We start from the raw sequence: 26186 nt of genomic DNA on the forward strand, positions 1-26186 counted from the left end.
TTAATTTTTACACTTAAAATACTGTTTTAATGGCTTTCCCCACATATTCCACATCTTCAGGGACTATTCCACATTATAGGTAGGAAGTTTCCCTCCTTATACAGTATGTTTCAGGTCTTAGTACTTTTGTGTGCAAGCCAAGTGAGTGCCTTTAACAGAGTCCCCGGGTGTGGTTGTGAGGAGTTAGAAAGCTCAGAAATGGAAAATATTTAACGTTCATAGTAGCAAATGAATACTGCTTGCCCATTTGCATTTTCCCTTTCACTCTGACTCATCTTCCCCTCTCTGCACCCTAGTTTGCCCCTCCACCAGCACCACCCATTGGCACACCCTGTCTGATCTAGGAAGGGTTAACATCTTCCTATACCTGAAGCCAGAATGAGAGGTAGAAGGAAGGAATGTAAGATCTGAAGAGGAAAGTAGAAAGCTGTTCTGAGCAACTGGGAGTTGTTAGGCATTTAGGCACATAGTGACATCAATATTACTGGATGTATGAAAATTTTCCCCTCAACGAGGGATTAATATAATAATGAGAAATAGGAAGAGAAAAATAAGAGGGCTGGAGAGTTAGTATGGGGGAGCAGAGCACTTGCCTTGCAAGTGGTTAACGTAGGTTTGATCCCCAGAACCCATACGGTCTGCCAAGCCCTGCCAGGAGTGATCCATAAGCACCATTCGGTTGTAACCCAAAAAACAACAACAAAAATAAATCTTTCAGACTCATCCTTTGCCCAGGTTGAAGAGTGCTAAAATATGAAAAGAGGGAAACCTGAGAACCAGGCCCCTCGGGCAGGAAATGAGACAAACCCCGGAGTCCTGATTTCAGAGAAATATCATTTGTCATCAGCCCAAGAAAAAGAGTTTTTCTCTTCGAAGACCACCACAAGCCCTTCCTGGGGTTGCCCCTCCACAGCTTGCTGGGAGGATCTGAGTCACCCCATACAACCAAGTCCCTCGTGGTGGCCTTGATGACAGGGGTCATTCCCACAGAGTACCTAAGCTTCCCAGTATCGATTCAGGGAGGAGGAGGAGGAGGCATGCTCTGGATCTTCCTTCACTCTTTAGACCCAATGATTTCCATCCTTTTTACTTTTGAAATAGTAGAAATAACATCCAGCTGTTAGAGCTCTTCTGATACTTCTAGGAAACAGTATTATTTGACTTGTGCTACGTATTAACAGGCCACTTTCATATGAAAGTTATTTCATATTCACTCTCACCTTCAAATGAGTTAAGCAGAGGTTATCCCTATTCCAAGGACGAGGAGATAATGGGGCTGAAAGGTGACTTGCCTGAGGTGGCTCAATGGCACAGAGACAAGTTTCAAATGCAGGTCTGATTATTACAAAGTTCCTGTTGCCTCAGCTACACTTCTTTGATTCTAGAAGTTCCAAAATGAACTGAGTCGGGAGATAGAAGGGAGAATGCCCGGGTTCTGGAAGTAGAGGGAATAGTCTTTCGGAAAGGTAAAGCAAAGACAGCGCTATAAAATCACACCCTTATCAGGGGCTGAAGCAGGCTAGTACTTGGGACATCCAATGGAAGACAGTGAGGTTAGGGGCGGGGCCAGCGGGAGGAGGGGGTCACCCAGGAACCCCAACAGCAGTTCAGAGCATGCGGTGTCCTGGAGGAAGCAACAACTGGTGAGTGGTTGCTTCTCCCCAGATGAGACTTTCCTCTCATTGCACCCCTTTCTGTCTACTTCCTGCCCACCTGTGGTTCCATCTCTGAGATGTCCAGGTAGTAATGAGACATTGAAGCCTGTCTCCTCTCTGGGCTCCTGGTTCCTTTCTTAAAAGTCAATATGGTGGTTTTGATGTGTGATATACTTCTGCCTTGTTCGGTTTTCCTTCCACTTCTTTTGACTTTTGAAAAGCAAAATTAAGCCATGCACTTACGCTGATCTTGAAATAGCCTCTCTATCTAAGGCTTCCTCTACAGGGCCAAAGCCTTCTCCGAAACTTCTCTCCACCCTTGGGTGAGAAGCCTTCCTCCCTATGGCTTCTGTGCCTCCTCTCTAAAGTCACAGAAGGAGCGTCTTTGGAGTCTCCAGTTCTTTCTCTAAAGCTTCAGCTTCAGGGAGATGTTGGTGCAGAGCCTATAGCTTCTCCCCGTCTTGATGCTCTTTTAGCCTGTCAGGACTTTCAGCTCTGAGATGGGTTCGGTGTGTGGGTATATGGGAAGGGTGAGGGTAGACACAGCTTTCTAAACTGTCCCTGATGCTGGGTTTTCTACATCTCTGCTGAGTGGACTTCTCTATCTGTCTAACTGTAATCAGGAAAGCCAGGCCTAGTTAACAGGTCTTTCCCTTCAGAGGGCCTTGGAGAGAATTACCACCATCAGCCATGCTTTTAAAAAAGCCAGAGACTATCAGATGGCAGTCCTATTTCTACTAGCATTAACCTCACTCTAATCCTTGCTTTCTCTCAATCCTGAATTTGGTGTGATTTCCAGACTTCTCTCAGCAGCACCCCACTCTTGGCACATTATGATTCTGGACCCAGTCAGCATCTCGTGGTTCATTTATTCCATTCAGTACAAAGAGCCTGATTCAGAACCAGCCACTCACTGTTTCTCCCCTCACCTCCACAGGCTTGAGAATTTGCTGTTCCTCACGCCCTTTTTTACCATGGACCCCACACTGTGGCCTTTTACTCAAAACTTCTGAGACTGTTACCCAGCAATGCCCTGGCCTCCAATAATACTGTCTAGTCCCTATGGCTCTGACCGGCTAGTGCGCCTGGCAGCCAGACTCCGACCAGCACTATGCGACACCCTGATCACGGTGGAGAGCCAAGAGTTCCCTGCCCACAGCCTGGTGCTTGCGGGTGTGAGCCAGCAGCTGGGCCGCAGGGGCCACTGGGCTCTGGTGAAAGGCATCAGCCCTTCCACCTTTGCCCAGGTGCTCCACTTTGTTTATGGGGAGAGTGTCGAGCTGCAGCCAGGGGAACTGGAGTCCCTCGAGGAGGCAGCCAGGGTCTTGGAAGTTCCGTCCCTGGAAGAAGAATGCAGGAGGGCTCGAAGGGACCAGGCTAGAGAAGAAATGGGTCCTGGGATGAAGGTAGTATATCAGGGGGAGCCAGAAAAACTTGCACAGAATTCTGAGAGCGGACCAGGGGGTCTTGAAGGGGGTCTTGAAGAGAAAACAAGATCAACGAAGTTTGTTGGCATTGGTGGGAGAGAGCAGGAGACACAGCGGGAGCACGTGCCAGCAGGAGAGAGCCCAGAGCCGGCAGCGGCAACGCAGGCGGGTAAGGGAGAGCAAGTGACATCAGAGACGCTCAACTGGCCCTCCTTAGGCCACAGGGAGGCAGATGGGAAGCCAGAAGCTATCATGTGGAGGAGGGAAAATGCAGGAGGTACTGAGGAAAGTCTTGGGGAGTTCCCTGGCCCCCTGCCCCCACCAGGTTCCATTCAAACCATTAGCACCCCTAGGCCCTGGCGAGGGGAAGCCCCGTGGCTGGGGGAGGGCCAGCCTGCCCTGTGGAGCATCCTACTGTTGCCACCCAGATGTGGCAATCCCTTCTCCTCTAGCACCCCCATCACTGGAGCCTGGCAGTTCTGGCCTTGGGACCAGAGGTGAGTGAAGATCTCTCTGGCTGGGGAGGGAGTGGCTCCGAAGAGGCAGTGGTGCTGGGTGGCAGGACGCCCTATTTCTCACCCTGACGGCACTTTCTGAGCTGGACATTGAACATGCCGTTCACTCCCCTGGGAAAGCCAAAGCGCAGCTCCTGGGCCCACCCATGCTACCTCCCTCCCCAGGAAGGGGTTGGTCAGACACCCCCTAGGTTTTACCAAAGTTGTAACACTTTCCCACCCCACCCCCAGGATCCCACCTCCCCAGCATCCCCACAAAGGGTTCTGGGGCCAGAACCAGTTGGCCTCTTCCAGCCCCACCCCAGGTAAGCCCCTCTTTGCTCCTGACAAACCTTACAGTATGGTGCTTTTTTCTGGGGCTGGGACTTAAAACTCCAGCCTGAGCAAAGAGGTCCCTGCTTCCTCCAGGTTCCCTCCCCCAGGGCCCCACCCAGCTCAGCCTTGGGGAGATGGATGAGTGTGATCGGAGGCGCAGAGGTGAGTAGGGATAGGGCGGTTTGGTCCCTGCCTCATAGTAATCCCTGAGGTCTTGCCTGGGTACCCAGTGACCTGATTTTGGGAGTCACAGCCTCGCCCTATGCCTTCTCTATCCTCCCAGAAGTTTTTGCGACCTGTGTGGGTCATGTGGGCACAGCAGGCCACCCGTCTCGCCAACAGCCTCTCTTGCCCCCTCGTACTACATCCCGGCCCTATTCTTGTTCTGTCTGTGGCAAGCGATTTTCACTCAAGCATCAGATGGAGACACACTACCGCGTCCACACAGGTATGGGCGCCCTGCCCTTTCAAATCTCAGTGGGCCAGCGTGAGCCCCCCTCCCCTCTGCCCCCCGCTCCGTGTGCAAGCCCGGCCCCCTGCAGACCCCTTGCCCAAGGCACTACGGACCCTTAGGTCAGCTTACACCACCTTTCCATTTTTTTCCTTTTCTTCCCCGCTTTCTCCTCGCCCCTGCTAGGAGAGAAGCCTTTTTCCTGTAGCCTCTGTCCCCAACGCTCCCGGGACTTCTCGGCCATGACCAAGCACCTGCGGACGCACGGGGCTGCACCCTACCGCTGCCCTCTGTGCCAGGCCGGCTGCCCCAGCCTGGCCTCCATGCAGGCGCACATGCGCGGCCACTCGCCCAGCCAGCTCCCGCCCGGATGGACCATCCGCTCCACCTTCCTCTACTCCTCCTCCAGACCGGCCAGGGCCTCGCCTTCTCCCTGTAGCGCCCCTTCCTCCACCACCTGACGGGCGATCGGGAGCTTCCCGGGCCACAGCCAAGAGTAGGATTGCAAAAGGAAGGACAGTCCGCGGCTCGGGCCGCGCGCGCCTGCCGCCGCCGAGCCGTCCGGCTCCCAGAAGCGCCGCCCCGAGTCCTCTCCCAGATGACCGCGGGCCGCAGACGCCCCGCAGGGAGCCTGGAGCGGGAGGCAGGGCCGGCCGAGGGCTGGGAAGTCTGCACGAGGGGGGTTTGGGGGGAGGGTAACTGCGAGGGGTCTGGCGATCGCATCACCACAATAAAGTTTCCCGTGCCTCCTTTCAGGAGCAGAAAGCGGAGTCCAGACTTGAGTCGGTGCGGGGAGGGAGGGGGAGGGGGGGCGGGCGCTCGGCCCGGTCCGTTCGCGGTCCTGCAGCGGCCCCTGGTGGCCCTGCGTCCTCGGCTCTGTGCAGCAGCCCCTGCGCTATCCGGGCTCCCGGTCGGACTCCGGAGGGCTTGGCGTCCGGACAATCTTAGTGGCCTGCCCCGGTGGCGAAAGGTGGTGAGAACCCAGGCACTCGCCCCTCTCACGGCAGGCAACGCTGCGCGGAGCCCCGACTTGGGGCTCGGGAGGAAAGCCAACTCCACCCGGCTTTCGGCCGCCCGCCTCCCCTCCTGGAGCACAGGGGCCTCTCCTGCAACTTCCCTCAACGCTGTGCGCAACTGCCAGCAGGTCGCGCCTCGCACTGAGACCACTGCCCCTTTGCCGCCGGCCTTTCCCCAACGCACGCCGCCGGCGGTCGCCAACTTCAGTTCCCCACTCTCCCGGGTTCCCAGGGACCTGAGCCCACGGCACCCTGGGAGCGGTAGTTCACGAGGGTCACTGGGCTCGGCAAGAACAATGGGCGGCGTCGGGGGCGAGAACCACACCTCCCGGCGGCCCCGAAGTTGGCTCTCCCGGGTCCGGCCGGGCCCCCGGAGTCCCGGCTCTCGCGGAGCCGGGCGCCTGGACTACATTTCCCGGAGGCCCCTGCGTCTCCGCCGCCCAGAGGCCGCGCTGCGGGGTCTGCGCCCCTGAGGCGCAGTCCCGGGGTGACGGCCCCGCGGCCTGGGACTCCCGCTCCCGTGGTGCCCCGCGCGCGGCGGGCGCAGCCCCCGGCTCCCGCCGGCCCCGCGGCGGCGCTGCTTGTTGTCGTGCCCCGCAGCCGCCCCGCCCCTGCTCTCGCTCCCCTCCCCCCGGCCTTGCGCACGGGCCGCCCCTCCCCCCGCCTCCCCGGCCCCTCTCACGGTGCCAAGATGGCGGCGGCGGCGGGCGGCGGCAGTTGCCCCGGGCCTGGCTCCGCGCGGGGCCGCTTCCCGGGCCGGCCGCGGGGCTCCGGCGGGGGCGGGGGCCGCGGCGGACGGGGCAGCGGGGCCGAGCGAGTGCGGGTAGCTCTGCGGCGGGGCGGCGGCGCGGCGGGGCCGGGCGGAGCCGAGCCGGGGGAGGACACGGCCCTGCTCCGTTTGCTGGGGCTCCGCCGGGGCCTGCGCCGGCTCCGCCGCCTGTGGGCCGGCCCGCGCGTCCAGCGGGGCCGGGGCCGGGGCCGGGGCCGGGGCTGGGGCCCGAACCGGGCCAGCGTGCCGGAGGAGGAGAGCAGTGACGGGGAATCCGACGATGAGGTGAGGCAGTCGGCGGCGTCCCCGGCGCCGGGCGGGGCGGAGGCCAGGGGCTTCCAGGGCGCTGGGGGGGTCCCCGGGGGGTGGCGTGGGGAAACGGGGGGTCCTCGGGGTCGCGGCAGGAGCCTTGGCAAAGGGGCCTGGGCGGAGGGGGGCTGCGCGGCGCTGTCGGTGGAAGGGGCCTCGGAAAGTGGCCGGGGCAGCCCTGGCTGCAGCCGGCCGCTGGGGCCCGGGGCAGCTCCCGCCTGAGCGTGCCCGGGCTCCCCCGTCTTGGAAGTTGGCAGCGCCGGGGCAGTGGAGGTTGGGGCGACCCGGCGCCGGGGCCCGCCCGCCCGAGCCGCGCTGGTGGTTGACAGCGGCAGCGTGGTCAGTGGAGCCGGGCTGGGACTGTGCGCGCGCCCTGCCCTGCCCTGCCCTGCCGCCCGCCCCGCCTGGCCTCGCAGCCGCCCGCACCGCCCGGCCGGCCGGCAGCCGCTTCCCCGAGGCCCCGGCCCCCAGGTGGAAGAGAAAGGGGCCGAGCGCGGCGCGGGCTTCTGCTCAGGCTTTCTCTCCCCGCCGCAGAGGAGGCAGGAAGGGTTGGGGCGACCTGTCTCAGGCAGCACGGCCGTTCCCGGGGGCCCCCCCTGGAGTGGAGCCGATGGCCGGACGCGCATACGCCGCGCCCGATCCCAGCCTCCCAGCCTCCGTCTGGGAGACCCTCTGGCCGGAGGGTGCAGGGACAGGTCCCCGCGTTCTCCTAGAGGCGCAGAAGAGAATCTGAGGGTAGCGTCTGGCCGCCTGACCTGAGGAGACCTTGCTGTGTTCCCTGCTGGGCCAGCAACCACCGGTGCTGGTGCTGGTCCGGCCCCAGGCTTGCGAGTTGAACGTAGCCCCTTGCCCCCGCGCACCCGCTACCTCAGGAGAGGCCCGACTGTCTCCTCCCCTCACGGTCTAGGGGTCTTAGTGTTTTCGTAAGCAGACAGGTTAGGTGAAGGGGGACGCGGGGAGTATTCCTCGAGACCTGAGTCTGAGGTGGAACAAGGGCTTTGGCACTGACTGCTGTTTCTCCCCTCCACCCCTGGTCCCCTAAATCAGGAGTTTCAGGGTTTTCATTCAGATGAAGATGTGGCCCCCAGTTCCCTGCGCTCTGCGCTCCGATCCCAGCGAGGTGAGTGACGGGGAAAACTCTACCTCTATAGCTTTACAGGAATGTTATTCTCGCTCTTGTGTCAGCTCCTCCCTGTTCCACTAGAGTCTCCCATCAGTTACCAAGTGTGTTCTGTGTTCCGAGACCAATCTAGGCTGGGCTGTGGGGGAGAGAGATAAGTAAGACGTAGTCCCTGCCCTCCTGGAGCACTTTCCTCAGTCCGCAGGGCCAGCTTGACCCATCTCCCCACACCTATTTTCCTTTTAGGTCGAGCCCCCCGAGGTCGGGGTCGCAAGCATAAGACGACCCCCCTTCAGCCTCCGAGTCTAACAGATGTGGCTCCTACCCCCACAAAGACTCCTGCCCGGAAACGGGGCGAGGAGGGCACAGAACGGATGGTGCAGGCACTGACTGAACTTCTCCGGCGGGCCCAGGCACCCCCAGCCCCCCGGAACCGGGCATGTGAGCCCTCTACCCCTCGTCGTTCTCGGGGACGGCCTCCAGGACGGCCTGCAGGCCCTTGCAGGAAGAAGCAGCAAGCAGTAGTGGTGGCAGAAGCAGCTGTGACAATCCCCAAACCTGAGCCCCCACCTCCCGTGGTTCCCGTGAAACACCGAACTGGCAGCTGGAAGTGCAAGGAGGGCCCAGGCCCAGGCCCTGGGACCCCCAAGCGTGGAGGACAGTCTGGGCGAGGAGGCCGAGGAGGCAGGGGCCGAGGCCGAGGTGGGCTGCCCCTTGTGATCAAGTTTGTTTCAAAGGCCAAAAAAGTGAAGATGGGACGATTGTCCTTGGGACTTGAATCAGGTCAGGGTCAAGAGCATCATGAGGAAAGCTGGCAGGATGCCCCTCCAGGAAGAGTTGGATCTGAACAGGGAGAGAATCCCTCCTGGAGGAAGGCACAGAACCTGGACGAAGAGGAGGGTGAGGAGGAGAGAGAAGAAAAGAAAGATAAGGAGGAAGGGGAAGAGAAGGAAGAGAAAGCTGTAGCTGAGAAAGAGATAATGCTCGCTGAGGAGAAAGAAGAGGCAAAGCTGCTCGCTCCACCCCTGACTCCTCCAGTCCCTCCGCCACCTCCACCTCCACCTCCACCTCCCCCCTCAACATCTCCACCCCCGCTTTGCCCTCCGCCCCCCTCAGTGTCCCCCCCACCCTTACCGTCCCCTCTCCCGACTCCTGCCCTGGAGGAGCCGGAAGAACCCCCTTCTCCCGCGATCCCAGCCACTTGCTCTAGGAGGAGGGGCCGGCCGCCCCTGACTCCCAGCCAGCGGGCAGAGCGGGAAGCTGCTCGGGCAGGCCCGGAGGGCACCTCTCCTCCTGCTCCAGCCCCCAGCACCACCACAGGCAGCCTTCTGGAAGATAGCCCCACTGTGGTCCCCAAAAGTACCACCTTCCTGAAGAACATCCGGCAGTTTATTATGCCTGTGGTGAGTGCCCGCTCCTCCCGTGTCATCAAGACACCCCGGAGATTTATGGATGAAGACCCCCCCAAGCCCCTGAAGGTGGAGATCTCCCCAACTCAGAAGCTTCCCGTTGCCTTCTCCCCACTTGCCCCCCAGGAACCAGCACCAGCTCCCTCCCCACCTCGTGCCCCAACTCCCCCGTCTACACCTGTCCCACTTCCTGAGAAGAGAAGGTCTATTCTAAGGGAACCCACTTTTCGCTGGACCTCACTCACCCGGGAACTGCCTCCACCTCCCCCTGCCCCTCCACCCGCTCCACCCCCACCACCTGCCCCTGTCACTCCACCCCGGAGGCCCCTGCTCCTTCGGGCCCCTCAGTTTACCCCAAGTGAAGCCCACTTGAAGATCTACGAATCGGTGCTTACTACTCCTCTTGGGGCCCCAGAAGCCCCCGAGCCAGAGCCTCCCCCTGCCGATGACTCTCCAGCTGAGCCTGAGCCACGGGCGATGGGCCGCACCAACCACCTCAGCCTGCCTCGATTTGCCCCTGTGGTCGCCACTCCTGCTAAGGCCGAGGTGCCCCCTCCCGGGGCTCCTGCCCTGAGCAATGGGCAGCAGGCTCAGCTACAGCAACCCCTCCAAGCCTTGCAGACGCAGCTGCTGCCTCAGGCACTGCCACCACAGCAGCCACAGGTCCAGCTGCAGTTACCACCGCTGCTGCCACAGCCGCCAACACCTCTGGAAAAAGCCCGGATTGCAAACCAGGGTCCCGTACCACTGTCTGGTGTAGAGGAGAAGATGTTCAGCCTTCTCAAGAGAGCCAAAGTGCAGCTGTTCAAGATCGACCAGCAGCAGCAGCAGCAGCGAGTGGCAGCTTCGATGCCGGTGAGTGTGGGGTTTGGGTGGGGCACCTGCCCCCAGTTATCTCGCCGAGATTCTCTGCACCCCCTGTCCTCCTCCTCGGTATCCTCCAGCATCCTAAGGCACTCTCAGAGCCTGTCTTTCTCCTGACCCATCCCGTCCTCATGCTGGTTCCCTGGTTCCTTCTTTCTGCCCTTTCTGGCCTCTGACCCTGTTTCTTCCCTCCCCAGCCAAGCCCTAGCGGGCAGATGGAGGAGGGCATGGGGACTGTCAAACAGATGCCAGACCGAGGTTCTGTCAGGTGTGAAGATGACGCGTTGGAAGCTAAGAGAGAGAGACCATCGGTACGGAGTGGGAGGAAGGGTTCCTTTTGGAGGCAGCTGGCTGCAGGAACCCAGGGCCAAGTCCCTGCACGTACCCCTCCTTTCTCTTTCCCAGGGCCCCGAGTCCCCTGTGCAAGGCCCTCGCATCAAGCATGTGTGTCGTCATGCTGCTGTGGCACTGGGTCAGGCCCGGGCTATGGTGCCTGAGGATGTTCCCCGCCTCAGTGCTCTCCCTCTCCGGGATCGGCAGGACCTCGCCACTGAGGGTAGGGGCAGATATATTTGTGGGGAGATTTGATGGTTCTGACGTTTGGGGGTGAGGAAATGCACTAGGAGCTTAGGAAAGTGAGAGATTAGTTGGGTGCTTGGGGCTAATTAGAAATGAGCTGGAGGTCAGGCCTTAGAGAAGCAGGTCTAGGGGCACCTGTTCTATGTAGTGTGAGAATAAGAAAAGGCGGTATGGGGATTGGAGAGCTAGTACAGTGGGGAGGGTGTTTCTCTTGCAAATTACCCACCTGGGTTTAATTCTCGGTTCTCCAAGCCTCAGCAGGAGTGACTCCTGAGCACAGAACCAGGAGTTACCCTTGAGCCTCGCCAGGTGTGGCCTAAAAACAGGGAAAAAAAAAATAGAATTACACTGCTTGGTGGCTGAATGGCTACTTCATAACCTCCTCTCTGCTGCTCTAGATACTTCGTCAGCTTCCGAGACCGAGAGTGTCCCCTCACGCTCCCAGCGGGAAAAGGTGGAGTTGGCAGGGCCTGGGGCAGAGTCCGAGCCTGCGGGGTCTGCAGCCACCCTGGCTCATACGCCTCGGCGCTCATTGCCTTCCCACCACGGCAAGAAGATGCGGATGGCACGGTGTGGCCACTGTCGGGGCTGCCTGCGCGTGCAGGACTGCGGGTCCTGTGTCAACTGCCTGGATAAGCCCAAGTTTGGGGGTCCCAACACCAAGAAGCAGTGCTGCGTGTGAGTAGCTGGGGTGCAGCTTCCACTCTCACTATGATTGTCGGTCACCCCAGCCTCCTGCCCCACCAGAGCAGAGGGGTTGGCATCCTGGTGGAGAGCTTCCTCTCTTCCCCCAGACCACAGTCCCCTACCCTGGTGACCTGCTGCTCCCCTCCCCAGATACCGGAAGTGCGACAAGATAGAGGCCCGAAAGATGGAACGGCTGGCTAAAAAAGGTAAAAGTCTGTTTCAGGTTCTTGGGGTGGAGGAAGACCTCATTTTCTTTACTTTTCTCCTTGTTCCTTTGCAAACTGCCTATGTTGTCTTGGCTGCCGTGTGATTTTTATTTCTCTTCTGCCCCAGTTTCTGGTTTCCTCCATCTCACTGTCCTTGGCCCTGGTTGAGTTCAAACTTTACAAAATCCCCTGTTCCCGCAGGCCGGACCATGGTGAAGACGCTGCTGCCCTGGGATTCTGATGAATCTCCTGAGGCCTCTCCTGGTCCTCCAGGCCCACGCCGTGGGGCAGGAGCTGGGGGCCCCCGGGAGGACGTGGCAGCCCCCCCAGGATCCGAGGAGCCGGACTCCCTCCTACTGCAGCGCAAGTCGGCTCGACGCTGTGTCAAACAGCGACCCTCCTATGATATATTTGAGGACTCGGATGACTCAGATCCCGGGGGTCCCCCTGCTCCCCGGCGTCGGACCCCCCGAGACAATGGTGCGAATTACTTGTTGCTCCTTCTGTCAGTCCTGGATTTTCTGTGTGGAAGGTTGGGCTCCCAGACCCAGGACTTTATGAGTCTGTTAGAGAAAGTGGCTAAATATAGGGAGGTAGTTTGAGATAGACAGGGAGAACTGGTTTGTGAAGTTTTCCAGTAGCTTCTCCAGCCATCCCTGTGGGTCTTGATTAGTAGAAGGAAGCTTGGGGATCCAGGTAATACGCGAGGGTGTTGTGTGGGGTCAGGGAAGAGGGAGAACCTTACCCTGATGTGTCTTGCCTAGAGTTTCCAGTGCCTGAACCTGAGGAGCAGAGCCGGCCCCGGAAACCTACCTTGCAGCCCGTGTTACAGCTAAAGGCCCGAAGACGTCTGGACAAGGTAGCACAGCCCTCCCCCGCGCCCCTCCCCCCACATACACATACACTCCAACCACAAGCCCTATGAGAGAGGCCTGGTGCTCACCCTCCAGAAGCTTCTTGAGGGGCTGGAGCGATAGCACAGCGGGTAGGGCGTTTGCCTTGCATGCGGCCGACCCAGGTTCTAATCCCAGCATCCCATATGGTCCCCTGAGCACCGCCAGGGGTAAGTCCTGAGTGAAAGAGCCAGGAGTAACCCCTGTGCATCGCCGGGTGTGACCCAAAAAAAAAAAAAAAGAAGAAGCTTCTTGAGAAGTCACTCGTGGACTAACCTGAATGCTATGTGTCCAAACAGATGACGCCCTGAGGGGTGATGCTAACCTGTCCTTCTAGAAGGAATTGAGCAAAAGACAGGGTTAGGCAGGTGGAGCGAGAGGGCAGTGAAGCGAGACCTGCTAAGGATGGGATTGGTGGCTTTCTGATCACCTTCGTTCTTCCTAGGATGCTCTGGCCCCGGGCCCCTTTGCTGCTTTTCCTAATGGTTGGACGGGAAAACAGAAGTCCCCCGATGGTGTGCACCGGGTCCGTGTGGATTTTAAGGTATAGTGCCAAGTAGCAAGATTTGTAAGTGCTGTAAGAGAAACTTGGAGAGAATGTGCAAGGAACCAGGGCTTTAACAATGTCCTGTATTCCTGCCTGCTCTCTGATCTGTGGCCTTGTCCCTCAGGAGGACTGTGACCTGGAGAACGTGTGGCTGATGGGTGGCTTGAGTGTCCTTACTTCCGTGCCAGGAGGCCCTCCGATGGTGTGCTTGCTATGTGCCAGCAAAGGCCTGCATGAGGTGGGATCTCTGACACTTTGCACAGACCCCAGGTCTCCATTGGCTCTTACTGGCTGATTTTTTGTAACCTCTTAGGAGGGTCTTGTTGCTCAGTTTCTTGGCCTCACCGTGTGCTCGTGTTCATTGTTCCCCAGCTGGTGTTCTGCCAAGTCTGCTGTGACCCTTTCCACCCTTTCTGCCTGGAGGAAGCAGAGCGACCCCAGCCCCAACATCACGATGCCTGGTGCTGCCGCCGCTGCAAGTTCTGCCATGTCTGTGGGCGCAAAGGCCGAGGATCCAAGGTTGGAACTCAGGGGAGCTTGGGGTGGGTGTTTAGGGGTGTCCTGCCAGTAGGTTCTGCTATTGCTGTCTCTCTCCAAATCCAATAGCACCTCCTGGAGTGTGAGCGCTGCCGCCATGCTTACCACCCCGCCTGCCTAGGGCCCAGCTACCCAACCCGGGCTGCCCGCAAACGACGCCACTGGGTGAGAGATGAGACCCTTACTTCGGCTTTCTCCTTAATGCCCAGTCACCCACCTACTGGAGCTTCTCACGAAAGCTCAAGGCCAGGGCACTCACAAGAGGAAGGTTGGAGACCTTTTGAGAACTTGATAAGTGGAACTTTTTCTCTGCAAAAACTTCACCCAGGGCTAGAGAGATAGTGGGTAGGGTGCTTGCCTTGCACACAGCCAACTGTGGTGGATCCCCGGCACCCCATTAAGTCCCCCAAGCACCACAGGAGTGATTCCTGAGTGCAGAGTCAGGAGTAAGCTCTGAGCATTGCCTGGTATGACCCAAACACAAAAAACAAAAACTACCCAGATAAGATTTATGTGCAGAATTTGTAAAACATTTTGTTAAAGCACTGTGATTTACAAATTTATTTACAGCTGAGTTTTATTTTTTTTTTTATTTTTTTTTTTTTTTGCTTTTTGGGTCACACCTGGCGATGCACAGGGGTTACTCCTGGCTCTGCACTCAGGAATCACCCCTGGCCGTGCTCAGGGGACCATATGGGATGCTGGGATTCGAACCCGGGTCGGCCGCGTGCAAGGCAAACGCCCTACCCGCTGTGCTATCGCTCCAGCCCCTACAGCTGAGTTTTAGACATACTATGTTTCAGCCAGTTTCACCACCAGTGTCTTCTTCCCGCCACCAAAGTCCCAGGTTCCCTTCTACCTACCCACCCCCCGAGAATTTGTATGAAATGGTCTCAGAGGCTCCTGGATTCCACAGCTCTGGGCTCAGAACCCCCACTTTTTCTTTCCTCTATTCCGCTCTTCTCCAGCCAGTGTTCCCTTCAGCCCTTTCCTAGCCCTCCCCTCTGGCCTGACTCCTCTTTCTCTCCTTTTCTTCCTTTCCTCGCCTCTTCTACGCATTTTTTCTTTCCCATGTCCTTGGGTGTTTCCTGCCTACTTCCCCTCTGTGCCCCTGTGAGTCTCCCTTAACACCACCTTGCCCTCCAGATCTGCTCAGCCTGTGTGCGCTGTAGGAGCTGTGGCGCCACTCCAGGCAAGAACTGGGACGTCGAGTGGTCCGGAGATTACAGCCTTTGCCCCAGGTGCACCCAGCTCTTTGAGAAAGGTGGGGACCTGGCAGGGCACTGGGTCCTGGGGGGCCACTGGGCAGTGGGCCACACCCCTAGACAGGGAGTCAGACTGATTCTCTTCATGCTACTCAGTATCTCCTAGTCATAGAACCTTTTCTGCCATTAAGGGCACATGGCAGAGAGTGTCTTTAAAGGGCAGTGGGAATGAATGGGTTGGGGGAACCCAGAACTTAGAACTTGCGGTTCCTAAGCCTTAGAACCTCCTAGAACCTGCAGTCCCCACTGAGCAGTTTGCAGACCCGGGCTGCCCAAAGCCTATAACCAGGTCCTCCTCTTGGTGAGGCATTGGTGCTGCAAAGGCTTTTCCCTGGACTGGCTTTCTGGAATCTGTGGGGAACCCAGAATGGTCTTCTGGGCACAGCTCAGCAAGTGGACCATGGCCTCATCCCCTCTGACTTGCTCTTTCCCCTTCCCTGCAGGAAACTACTGCCCAATCTGCACCCGCTGCTATGAAGACAACGACTACGAAAGCAAGATGATGCAGTGTGCGCAGTGTGACCACTGGGTGCATGCAAAATGCGAAGGGCTCTCAGGTGTGTGTGGGCCGAGTGCCTGGGGTGTTGCCTGAATCGCCCAGACATCCAGAGGCCATGGGGACTAAGTGGCCCTCACAGTGGAGGGGCTGTTCAGAGCTCTCACGTTCTCCCATGCCCTTATTTCCTTCACCCGGGACGATGTAGATGAAGACTATGAGATCCTTTCGGGGCTGCCGGACTCGGTGCTGTATACCTGCGGACCGTGTGCTGGAGCCACACACCCACGCTGGCGAGAGGCCCTGAGTGGGGCCCTGCAGGGTGGCCTGCGCCAGGTGCTCCAGGGCCTGCTGAGTTCCAAGGTGGTGGGCCCGCTGCTGCTGTGCTCTCAGGTCTGGGGGGCTGCGGGGGACGATGGGCAGGGGGCAGGGTTGGCCACGGCCCTGCTCTAGCTCTGCTGACTGCAGGGCGCCTTGCAGTGTGTGCAGGATGGAAAGCAGCTGCATCCAGGGCCCTGTGACCTGCAAGCTGTGAGTCAGCGCTTCGAGGAAGGCCACTACAAATCCGTGGTGAGTGGGTCTGTGGGCAGGAAGGTGGGAGCCAGGGGGAGAGGCTGGGTGGAGATGAGGGCGCCCATCCTGACAGGCCCCCTTACAGCACAGCTTCATGGAGGACGTGGTGGGCATTCTGATGAGGCACACAGAAGAAGGAGAGACCCCAGAGCGCCGGGCAGGAAGCCAGACGAAGGGGCTCCTACTGAAGGTGCACACCTTGGGGATGCCTGGAGGGTGGCTGAGTGGTGGTGGGGCGCAGCCGCCCCTCCGGAGCCTGCCCCTGCCAGGGCTCCCGGGGCAGCCAGGCCTCATCTTGTTAACCTACTTCTCAGCTGCTAGAGTCTGCGTTCGGCTGGTTCGACGCCCACGACCCCAAGTACTGGCGACGGAGTACCCGGCTGCCAAAGTGAGCAAGACTGGGTAGCAGGGACTGAGGGCCAGGGTGTGGGCACCTGGGAATCCAGGGCTCAATGGACTGGGGAGGGATGAGGACATAGAAGGGGGGTTGACCCGGGATGGTCCCTACTAGTTCAGAGCAGCAGAACCTCAGATTGTGGCATTTGCGCTCACTTCCATTTTCTTTTGTATGAGGGGATCAGGGCAGGGCGGCTGCTCTGGGCTTTGTGACCATGTTGGGGGATCCGGGGACCCATGGGATCACAGACTGGTCTGCCTGCTGGAGCCAGAAGAAATCTAGAGGAAGAAAATTGCAAGCATGGGGAACAGTGTTTCGTGGGTCCGTATTCTACCGGAGCCCACGTACTGGGAGACAGACCCGTCCGTGTGGGGAGGGTCGAGGCTGTGTGGCATATGTTTAGGCTAACCCTGGGGTGGGCTCCAGTGCAGCTGACCCTGCTTGTCCACAGCGGAGTCCTTCCCAATGCCGTTTTGCCCCCATCCCTGGACCATGTCTATGCTCAGTGGAGACAGCAGGAACCAGAGACCCCAGAATCGGGGCAGCCCCCAGGGGACCCGTCAGCCACGAATGGTAAGTGGTGGTGAGTAGCCAGTGCCCCCTCATCAGTGGGCTAGGCCCTGGATTCTGCTTCTTAGTTCTTCCTTCCCACACCCCTTCCAGCTTTCCAGGGCAAAGATCCTGCTGCTTTCTCACACCCAGAGGATCCCCGACAGTGTGCGCTCTGCCTCAAGTACGGAGATGCGGACTCTAAGGTGAGGGCTACATTGGGAGACCCCGAGTCCCTCAGGCCCCTGGGACCTCCTGTCTCACCACGACTCCTGTCCTCAGGAGGCAGGACGGCTCCTGTATATCGGGCAGAACGAGTGGACACATGTCAACTGTGCCATTTGGTCAGCTGAGGTGTTCGAGGAAAACGACGGCTCCCTCAAGAATGTGCACGCTGCTGTGGCTCGAGGGAGGCAGATGGTGAGGGCGAGGGCTAGAGAGGGTAGAGGAGGAAGAGGCGGTTCTTGTTTCACCTTCTCTTCCCTGTGTCTTTCAGTGCTGGTTCTGGGTTTCTCTTTCCCCCCCTCCTTTTTTTTACTGTCCCAAGGCCTGGGTGCTAAGTAGTAGCTGCTTTCTTTTCTTTAGTTTGAAGCACAGGGGACTAAGTGTTAGACTTGTGTCCTGAACCTGTGCTAGACACTTTCCATCCAGTGTGGCATTAGGTCTTCTGTGTGCCTGTGAGGTGAGGCGTGGTCTGGGCTGGTGCCCCGAGCTGTGGGGCTGGAGAAGTCCTCAGTAGCCCGCACCTGGGATGGTAGAGGTGGCAGCCCAGGGCAGAAAGGAGGGGTGAATGGAAGAGTGAGGGTTTCACATCAGAGCAGCGTGGTCAGGGTGGAGAGGTCACCTGAGGTTAGGTGCTGTCTGTCTTTTTCTGCTTCCCAAAACCTGGGTGAAGGTTTACTGTATCTGGGCCTTGGGACCAGCTGGGGGAGAAGCTCTGTTTGGTGCGTGCCTTGACTACATGTCCAGGGACACAGCTGCTCCCCCTTAGCTGCTGCTTCTGTCCCTAGCGCTGTGAACTCTGCCTGAAGCCTGGAGCCACGGTGGGATGCTGCCTGTCATCCTGCCTCAGCAACTTCCACTTCATGTGTGCCCGGGCCAGCTACTGCATCTTCCAGGACGACAAGAAAGTTTTCTGCCAGAAACACACAGACCTGCTGGATGGCAAGGTGGGCCTGCCCCGTGAGGGAGACAGCACCTCCTTGCTCTCTCACTGCCTGCCTACTCAGGGACCCCCACCCCACCCCCATGGCCCCTCAGGCCTGGTCCCTGCTGCCTCTCAGTGTTTCCTCCTTGTTCTCCCAGTGTCCTTTAGCCAAGCCCCCGACTGTCCAGTCCCTGCCTCCAGAACCTTCCCTCGCATCCCCCTCACCACCCACCAATCCAGCAACCCCATTCGCCACCCACCTCCCAGGAGATCGTGACCCCTGATGGGTTTGATGTTCTCCGCCGAGTCTACGTGGACTTTGAGGGCATCAACTTCAAGCGCAAGTTTTTGACGGGGCTTGAGCCTGATGCCATCAATGTGCTCATTGGTAAGCTGCATGCCCTTCACCTCTATCTTTGTGACGCTGTTGGCCTGTCCTGACCGCACCTCCCTTTAACCTAGGCTCCATCCGAATCGATTCCTTGGGTACTCTGTCGGACCTCTCGGACTGCGAGGGACGGCTCTTCCCCATTGGCTACCAGTGAGCTCTCCTGGGGGCCTTGGTGGGGTTAGCACCTCCAGAACTGAATCCATCTCCCCAGGGCTTCCTGACCCTCTCACCCCATGTCACCTGGCAGGTGCTCCCGCTTATACTGGAGCACTGTGGATGCTCGGCGGCGCTGCTGGTATCGGTGCCGGATCCTGGAGTATCGGCCTTGGGGGCCCAGGGAAGAGCCGGTTCACCTGGAGGCGGCAGAGGAGAACCAGACGATTGTGCACAGCCCCTCCCCTTCCTCAGGTACAGTGTCGTTCTGAAATGAATCACCCATCTCCTTCTTCCCTTTCCTAGAAACCTCCAAGTTTCTTGCTGGTCTTTCCCTTGTGGTGAATCACAACAGCAAGTGATTTCCAGGCTTTGCATTAGGTGCCAGGGGCTGTGCCCTTCATTTCGTTTCATGGGAGGTGAGGGGAGAGCACCACGGTACCAGCTTATTGTGGAGTGACAAGTTCTGGACACGCTGAGAGCATTTTGGCCCCTTGACTTGGGCTCTGTGCTCGAGCAATGCTCCACAGCCCTCTGAGGAAGCGGAAGTCCTGTGGTCGTGAGGCTTCCTTGGACACTCACTCTCCACCTGTCACCTGGGGGGCCTAGGCTGTGAGCGTGGTCAGCTTGGCTTCCACCTGGCGCCTGTGCTGGCACCAAGAGATGCAGCCGAGCCTTGGATGACCCTGTAGGAACCAAGAGCTTGGAGCTTGCATGGAGATGGAAGAGATTTGGGTTCTAGGTGGAGCATTACACAAAGTGGAAAGGAACAGAGGGTGCATTTGTCCTGTGGCTGGGAACTGGGAGGACTAGGAGCAGGAGGCAGAGATGAACTTACCTCGGCTGGGCAGAGCCAGGGTTAGGAAGTGGCAGCACACCAGAGTGTGGTGGCTGCCGCATTGCATGTGGCCAGGAGATGCAGAGCAAGGAGGGTGGTCAGATTGGCCATGCTGGAGAGGACAGTGCCCCTATGGCACCTGGGCTGCCGAGGAGGAGTGAGATGGAGGTGCACGGAGCACAAAGGGAGTGGCCTGCAGGGTGCGCAGAGGTGGTGCAGAGTCACAGAGGAAGGTGGGCCTGAGCAGTGGCTGGGAACCGACCTGGTTGTGACTAGAGATGGGGCCCAAGTGGAGGCAGCATAATCGGGCATTTGTTTGGAGACTTGGACAGACAGCCCCTTCCATCCCTGATGCGGTTCTGATGCCTCTTTAGAGACCCCAGATCATGTGGACCCCCTACCAGATCCAGATGTCCTTATCGCTGGAGGAGTTCCTGAGCACCACTCACCCATTCAGAACCTGGACCCCCCGCTTCGGCCAGATCCAGGCAGTGTCCCTCCTCTAGCCCCCCGCTCCTTCTCGGGGGCTCGAATCAAAGTGCCCAACTACTCACCATCCCGGAGGCCCTTGGGGGGCGTCTCCTTTGGACCCCTGCCCTCCCCTGGTGAGTATCTGGGCGAGTCTGGGCAGGGCAGTGCGCCGTGAGGCAGCAGCACTGACTGACACTCCCCTTCCACCCACAGGAAGTCCATCTTCTCTGACCCATCACATCCCAACAGTGGGAGACCCGGACTTCCCAGCTCCTCCCAGACGCTCTCGTCGTCCTAGCCCCCTCGCTCCCAGGCTACCACCATCCCGGCGGGCCTCCCCACCACTCAGAACCTCCCCTCAGCTCAGGGTGCCCCCTCCTACCTCAGTTAGAGCCCTCACACCTACCTCAGGGGAGCTGGCTCCCCCTGGCACAGCCCCGTCTCCTCCACCCCCTGAAGACCTGGGCCCAGACTTTGAGGACATGGAGGTGGTATCAGGACTGAGTGCTGCTGACCTGGACTTTGCAGCCAGCCTGCTGGGGACTGAGCCCTTCCAGGAAGAGATTGTGTCTGCAGGGGCAGTGGGGAGCAGCCATGGGGGCACAGGAGACAGCTCAGAGGAAGAGGCCAGTTCCACTCCCCGCTATGTCCACTTCCCTGTGACTGTGGTATCTGGCCCAGCCTTGGCTCCGGGCCCCCTCCCTGGAGCACCCCGCATTGAACAGCTGGACGGAGTGGATGATGGCACAGACAGTGAAGCTGAGGCCGTCCAGCAGCCTCGGGGCCAGGGGACACCTCCTTCAGGGCCAGCAGTAGGCCGGGCCGGGGTCATTGGGGCCTCGGGTGACAGGGTCCGACCGCCCGAGGACTTGCCATCAGAAATAGTGGATTTTGTGTTGAAGAACCTAGGGGGTCCTGGAGAAGGGGGTGCTGGGCCCAGAGAGGAACCACTCCCCCCAGCACCTCCCATGGCCAATGGTAGCCAGGCCCCCCAAGGGCTGTCCCCTAGCCCAGCGGATCCCACCCGGACATTTGCCTGGCTCCCAGGAGCCCCAGGGGTCCGCGTATTGAGCCTGGGCCCTACTCCTGAGCCCCCCAAACCTGCCACATCTAAAATCATCCTTGTGAATAAGCTGGGGCAAGTGTTTGTGAAAATGGCTGGGGAGGGTGAACCCGTCTCTCCTCCAGTGAAGCCACCCCCTCTGCCCCCTCCCACCCCTCCCACTGCCCCTACTCCCTGGACTCTGCCCTCAGCACCCCTGCTGGGTGTATTGCCAGTTGTAGGGGTGGTCCGCCCTGCCCCACCGCCCCCACCCTCTCCACTGACACTGGTATTGAGCAGTGGGCCCCCCAGCCCTCCCCGTCAGGCCATCCGTGTCAAGAGGGTGTCTACCTTCTCTGGCCGTTCCCCACCAGCGCCTCCTCCAAACAAGACCCCTCGACTGGAGGAAGATGGGGAGTCCTTGGAGGATAGCCCCCCAGATCCAGGGCTTAGTAGCAGCAGGTAGGTTGGTTTGCTGAGCCTGCAGACTGGGCAGAGGGTGGGCAAGAGGAGGGAACTCACCTTCATAGGGCTCCATCTATCCACCCACACACCTACCCACCCAGGTTTAGCCGAGTTTATATGAAAACACCTACAGTGCATGGAATTCTAGACCTGGAGGAGCCTGGGTAGCCCAGTGGGGAGGAAAGCCCAAGGTGAACAATCGACCTTTTCCTGGAGTGTCTGGGACCTCGGCTCTCCCCCTTCTGACAGGCCTCTTCTCACAGGCCCCTTCAGGACCATTCCCCTCTGCTGCCACTTCCAGAAGGTGGGCCTCCCATTGCCTCTGATGGCCCCCCGGACTTGCTGCTTGAGTCCCAGTGGCACCACTACTCAGGTAAGGAGCCATTTCCTCCCTGACAGACAGAATTGAACCATTTGGAAAACACCTGGGTATCATCCTTTGGAGTCGTGTGCCACCCCCTATCCCCCGATCCTGAAGTTGAGTGCTCCAGTCATAGAGTTATCCGTGGGTGCCCTTCATCCCTCGCAAAAACCCAATAGAGCAGAATCTGCACTTGATGCAAGAAGGCCTCTGAAAGTGTTTTGTCTATTCAGTGGGCCAGGGCAGGCTTCAGCCTGGGCTGTGCCAGGTCAGAGGCTTCGGTGCCTCATCAGCTGAAGATGAAGCTCTGGGACTTCTCCAGAGACAGTGGGACTCTCCTAGGACCCAGGAATAGGGCGGGCATGGTAAGAAGATCATAATGGGGTGCCAGAGGGCTAGGGAAGAGAGTTAGTGAGCAGGTGCAGTGGCCCGTAACCTCTGGGGGCCTAGATTTGATGTGCAGAATGGACAGGTGGCACAGGGTAGGGAATATGTGTCAGAGTCCAGAACTGCAATACCCAGGCACCTTGCCAAAAGCTCAGCTAAGCATCTGGGCGGAGGAGATGTAGCAGCAGCTTAGAAACGTTTTGTATGAAGGGTGAGACAGCAAAGCCACGTATGAGGACAAAGAGATTGGAAAAAGGGTGGGAGGAGGCATGGCCATTGGGTGTGAATAGGAGACCTGAGAGGAGGCAGAGCAATGGGGTAGGTTTAACTGTAGGACATGGATACACAGGATGGGGCCCTTGGTGTGCAACACCCCAAGGAAAGTGAAACTGTTGGTCATGAGGCCAATGGGTTGCATTTAAACAAGCCAACAGTCAAGCATTGAGAATTTCTTGATTGTTTGGGTCGAGTAATAGTACAGCGGGCAGGACACTTGCCTCACATGCAGCAGATCCCGCTTTGATCCCTGGCATCCCGTATGATCCCCAGAGCCAGCCAGGAGTGATCCTGAGCCCAGAGCCAGGAATAAGCCCTGAGTACCACCACGTGTGCCCCCACTCTCCAACCCCCCCCCCCAGAAAAGAATAAAACAATCTTTTGAGGAATTTCTTGTCCAGACATTTGAATTTTTCGGGACTGCTCAGCTGCAGAGTGTGGAAATGGAATGAGGTAGAGCAGGAGTGCTTAAAGGCCTGGGGATCTGAGATGGCAGGAGTGTGGCAGTGAGTGTGGCAGATGAGTGTGACAGCCCTGAGCAGACACACAGATCAGGGAGACTTGCAACTTAGAGTGAGGACTGAGAGAAGTGTGCTAGGTACAGACATAGACCAGAGTGAAGAGAAGGCTGAGAAAAAGTAGAAGTCAGGTGGACCCAGGTGGACCCAGATGGAGACCGAGGCCTAAAGAAGATGCTGGTCACCCGCTGTTGGGTTTGGAGATGTGGGGGAATGGCCGCCCGGTCTCCTAAAGGAGGGTCCACTCAGACACTTCCCCGCAACGCACCGCGAGTGTGCGCCCAGACTTCAGGCCGTTGGGCCACGTCCCGTTTGGTGCCAGTAGCAACCTTCAGGTGCTTTTCCTCCTTCCTTGGAACCCCTCTTCCCTGGCTCCCAGAACCCTGACCTGTCCTCACTTCTCTGGTTGTCTTCTCATTGTTCCAGCCTGTCCAGTTTGACCTGTCTCAGGACCCTGCCCTTGGCTTCTTTCTCTCCTCTCACTCGCACAGCTTCATCTTGCTTCCGGGCTCTAAACTCCATCTCTGTTCTGATAGCCCTCAAATTGCTGGCCAGGTTCCTGTGCCCTGCTGTCTTCTCCCCATCTCTACCAGCCAGATTCATGCCATTCACACCAAACTTGGCCTTCTCTTACCTTTACCATTCGGTAGTGGCAGAATTATCTTCCTGATTGTTCAAGCCGCAGTTCTCCATGAAGCCCTTTTCCTCTCATGTCCCTCTTTAAAATCTTTAGACACTGAGAAACCCATTAAACATCTTACCGTGTCTGTATACTTGATTTTGGATGTCTGGGCTTATATGTGTAGAAATGTTACAGAAACTGCTGCCTGTGAGAAGAAGTACATGTGTAGGACCGAGGAGGTGGCTCCAGTGGACTGGAGCATGTGTTTGGCATGCAGGAGCATTTTTGGCTTTGGTGCCTGGCACTGCATAGTCTCTAAGGCAGGAGTGACCCTGGAGCACTGACTGATTTAGGAGCAGCCCCTGAGCACCACCTAGCATGGCCAAAAACAAAAACACAAAATAGCAAAATAAAGCTCTCCAGTTTCTTATATTTTGTGTGAGAAGAATGAGGGGTAGATGGGTATTTATGGTCCATTGGTTTTGAATGAATTCAGTGTCCTGCATGACTGCAACTGCTCACCTAGCCATTTCTGCAGCGAAGGGACTACTGGGAGGGGGCAGTAGAGGGAAGGATCCATGCAAGTAAGGGGTCATGAGACTCAGTGCCTGTGCATGAGCCAGAAAAGGACATTTCTCACCTGCTTTGACCTGCTTTCTGGGTCCAGGTGAAGCTTCGAGCTCTGAGGAAGAGCCTCAATCTCCAGAAGACAAAGAAAACCAGGCCCCCAAACGGGCTGGCCCACACCTGCGTTTCGAGATCAGCAGTGAAGACGGATTCAGTGTGGAGGCGGAGAGCTTGGAGGGTGAGTGGGGAGTAACACCAATGGGTGGGAAGGTGTCCAGAGAACAGTAGTCTGACTTCCCGGATCCTCCCCAGGGGCGTGGAGGACTCTGATTGAGAAAGTGCAGGAGGCCCGAGGGCATGCCCGCCTCAGACACCTCTCCTTTAGTGGTAAGTGTCCCGCAGGGGGCTGCAAGCTGGGACTTGAGCATGACTGGGTGTGTGTCCTAACCTGTCACTCTCTCCAGGAATGAGTGGGGCAAGGCTCCTGGGCATCCACCACGACGCTGTCATCTTCCTGGCAGAGCAACTGCCTGGGGCTCAGCGTTGCCAGCACTATAAGTTCCGCTACCACCAGCAGGGAGAGGGCCAGGAGGAACCACCCCTGAATCCCCATGGGGCAGCCCGTGCTGAGGTCTATCTCCGGTGAGATATTTTGGGGTGATGCCTAGGGAGCCCAGTGGGAGTTTTTAAGGGTGGGAATTAGCTATTAGATTGGAAACTGAGGCCTGAGAAGACACTAGACCAAGAGTTACTTGAATTACCTATAATCCCGGACTGGGCTGGAGCGATAGTACAGTGTGTGGGGAGCTTACTTTGCCTATGGACAACACAGGTTCAATCCCCTGCACCCCATATGATCCCCCAAACTTGCCAGGAATTGCCCCTGAGTGCTAACTTGAGCCCTGCTGGATGTGCCGCCCCACTCCCACCCAAAAGAAAAATCCCCAGCTCTGTAGTCTTGAATGAGAGGAACATTCACTGCATTCACTGCAGTGCTTTGATTCTTCCTTCCCCACAGAAGGCTGCTGGCCCAGACCCTAAAGCTTATCGGAACAGCATCTCTCGGCAGATGTAGCTCTGACCCCCTTCATTTCCTTCCTTCCCTGCAGGAAGTGCACCTTCGACATGTTCAATTTTCTGGCCTCTCAGCACCGAGTACTACCTGAGGGAGCCACCTGTGATGAAGAAGAAGATGAGGTGCAGCTCAGGTCAACCAGGTACGGAGGGCAGCTGGTCAGGGTCCCGGGCTTGTCTGCTGGAAGGGTCCTAGAGTGGGACTAGGCATGGAGCTCACTCCTGCTGAGCCTATGACACTGCGGTCCCCCATCAGACGTGCCACCAGCCTGGAGCTGCCCATGGCCATGCGCTTTCGTCACCTCAAGAAGACATCCAAAGAGGCAGTGGGTGTCTACAGGTTAGTGGGGCACGTGGGAGAGGACACCCCTTAGGTGGAGGAATAGATACCCTATTTAGGAGTTCTTTTTGGCTTTGTCCCCCTATCCCTGAGCACCCCTTTGCCCATCCTACCCTACAGATCTGCCATCCATGGGCGGGGCCTGTTCTGCAAGCGCAACATCGACGCAGGCGAGATGGTCATTGAATACTCTGGTATTGTCATTCGCTCTGTGCTGACTGACAAACGGGAGAAGTTCTATGACGGGAAGGTAGGCTGTCGTGTCATGGGATGAGGTGGAAGCAGGGCCCTTCTGGGGCACAGTGCCTAACCACTCCTGTACTGTCCCCACAGGGAATTGGGTGCTATATGTTCCGCATGGATGACTTTGATGTGGTAGATGCCACAATGCATGGCAATGCCGCCCGCTTCATCAACCACTCGTGTGAGCCCAACTGCTTTTCTCGGGTCATCCACGTGGAGGGCCAGAAGCACATTGTCATCTTCGCCCTGCGTCGCATCCTGCGTGGGGAGGAGCTCACCTATGACTACAAGTTCCCCATCGAGGATGCCAGCAACAAGTTGCCCTGCAACTGTGGCGCCAAGCGCTGTCGTCGCTTCCTGAACTGAAGCCGTGGTTTGCCGCCAGGGCACACCCCAGAATCCCTGCTGCCATCTTGCTCCTAGCCCAGGGGCTCCCTTGTTCCTTCCAGAGCATCTCACCCCAACTCGTGTCCAGGGTGGATGTGGGCGTACTGGTGGCAGCCTCTCTTTGATGCTGCCCCCAACCCTCCAGTCCACCCAGCAATCGCCCTCTACCTACTCTGGGGGCCCAAGATGTAGATACTGTACAAAGGTTTCTAAATCCCTTCTTTTCTATGCACTTTTTTATTTAAGAGGGTGGGATCCCAGGTGGGAAACCCCCCCACAATAAAGTCTGTCAATGTTTGGAAAAGTGGTCCTCCTGTTTGTATGG

General features: G+C 58.1%; 2 protein-coding genes across 2 annotated transcripts; both read left to right on the top strand.

Moving 5' to 3' along the window:
• Positions 1-2683: 2683 nt before the first annotated feature.
• ZBTB32 (zinc finger and BTB domain containing 32) lies at positions 2684-5011 on the top strand. Its single transcript, XM_004600734.2, has 5 exons — positions 2684-3579; positions 3829-3902; positions 4006-4074; positions 4196-4360; positions 4550-5011. The coding sequence occupies exons 1-5, from the start codon at positions 2684-2686 to the stop codon at positions 4822-4824; spliced, it is 1479 nt and encodes a 492-aa protein (XP_004600791.1). The 3' UTR covers positions 4825-5011.
• Positions 5012-5879: 868 nt separating this feature from the next.
• KMT2B (lysine methyltransferase 2B) lies at positions 5880-26148 on the top strand. The gene is made up of 36 exons (XM_055145217.1): positions 5880-6433; positions 7505-7577; positions 7824-9841; positions 10048-10161; positions 10256-10406; positions 10828-11107; positions 11267-11322; positions 11524-11802; positions 12087-12181; positions 12661-12759; positions 12887-13000; positions 13135-13281; positions 13369-13464; positions 14446-14563; positions 15008-15121; positions 15269-15453; positions 15541-15630; positions 15719-15823; positions 15948-16021; positions 16482-16603; positions 16694-16785; positions 16862-16999; positions 17590-17748; positions 17994-18114; positions 18189-18267; positions 18365-18525; positions 19483-19713; positions 19793-21083; positions 21350-21459; positions 23918-24055; positions 24130-24204; positions 24282-24459; positions 24927-25034; positions 25148-25231; positions 25352-25481; positions 25565-26148. Exons 1-36 carry the CDS (start codon positions 6071-6073, stop codon positions 25838-25840), a joined length of 8064 nt encoding a protein of 2687 aa, XP_055001192.1. The 5' UTR covers positions 5880-6070; the 3' UTR covers positions 25841-26148.
• The last annotated feature ends 38 nt before the right edge of the window (positions 26149-26186 follow it).

Source organism: Sorex araneus, chromosome 8 (assembly GCF_027595985.1).
Source record: "Sorex araneus isolate mSorAra2 chromosome 8, mSorAra2.pri, whole genome shotgun sequence".
Taxonomy (NCBI): Eukaryota; Metazoa; Chordata; class Mammalia; order Eulipotyphla; family Soricidae; genus Sorex; species Sorex araneus.

Excerpts from the sequence above, each read along its gene's own strand:
- ZBTB32 (XM_004600734.2), top strand. The coding sequence starts at position 2,684 with ATGCCCTGGCCTCCAATAATACTGTCTAGTCCCTATGGCTCTGACCGG. Across the intron at positions 3,903-4,005 it reads CTCTTCCAGCCCCACCCCAG|GTTCCCTCCCCCAGGGCCCC; the intron begins GTAAGCCCCTCT and ends TGCTTCCTCCAG. Across the intron at positions 4,361-4,549 it reads ACACTACCGCGTCCACACAG|GAGAGAAGCCTTTTTCCTGT; the intron begins GTATGGGCGCCC and ends CGCCCCTGCTAG.
- KMT2B (XM_055145217.1), top strand. The coding sequence starts at position 6,071 with ATGGCGGCGGCGGCGGGCGGCGGCAGTTGCCCCGGGCCTGGCTCCGCG. Across the intron at positions 6,434-7,504 it reads ACGGGGAATCCGACGATGAG|GAGTTTCAGGGTTTTCATTC; the intron begins GTGAGGCAGTCG and ends CCCCTAAATCAG. Across the intron at positions 13,282-13,368 it reads GCAAAGGCCGAGGATCCAAG|CACCTCCTGGAGTGTGAGCG; the intron begins GTTGGAACTCAG and ends CAAATCCAATAG.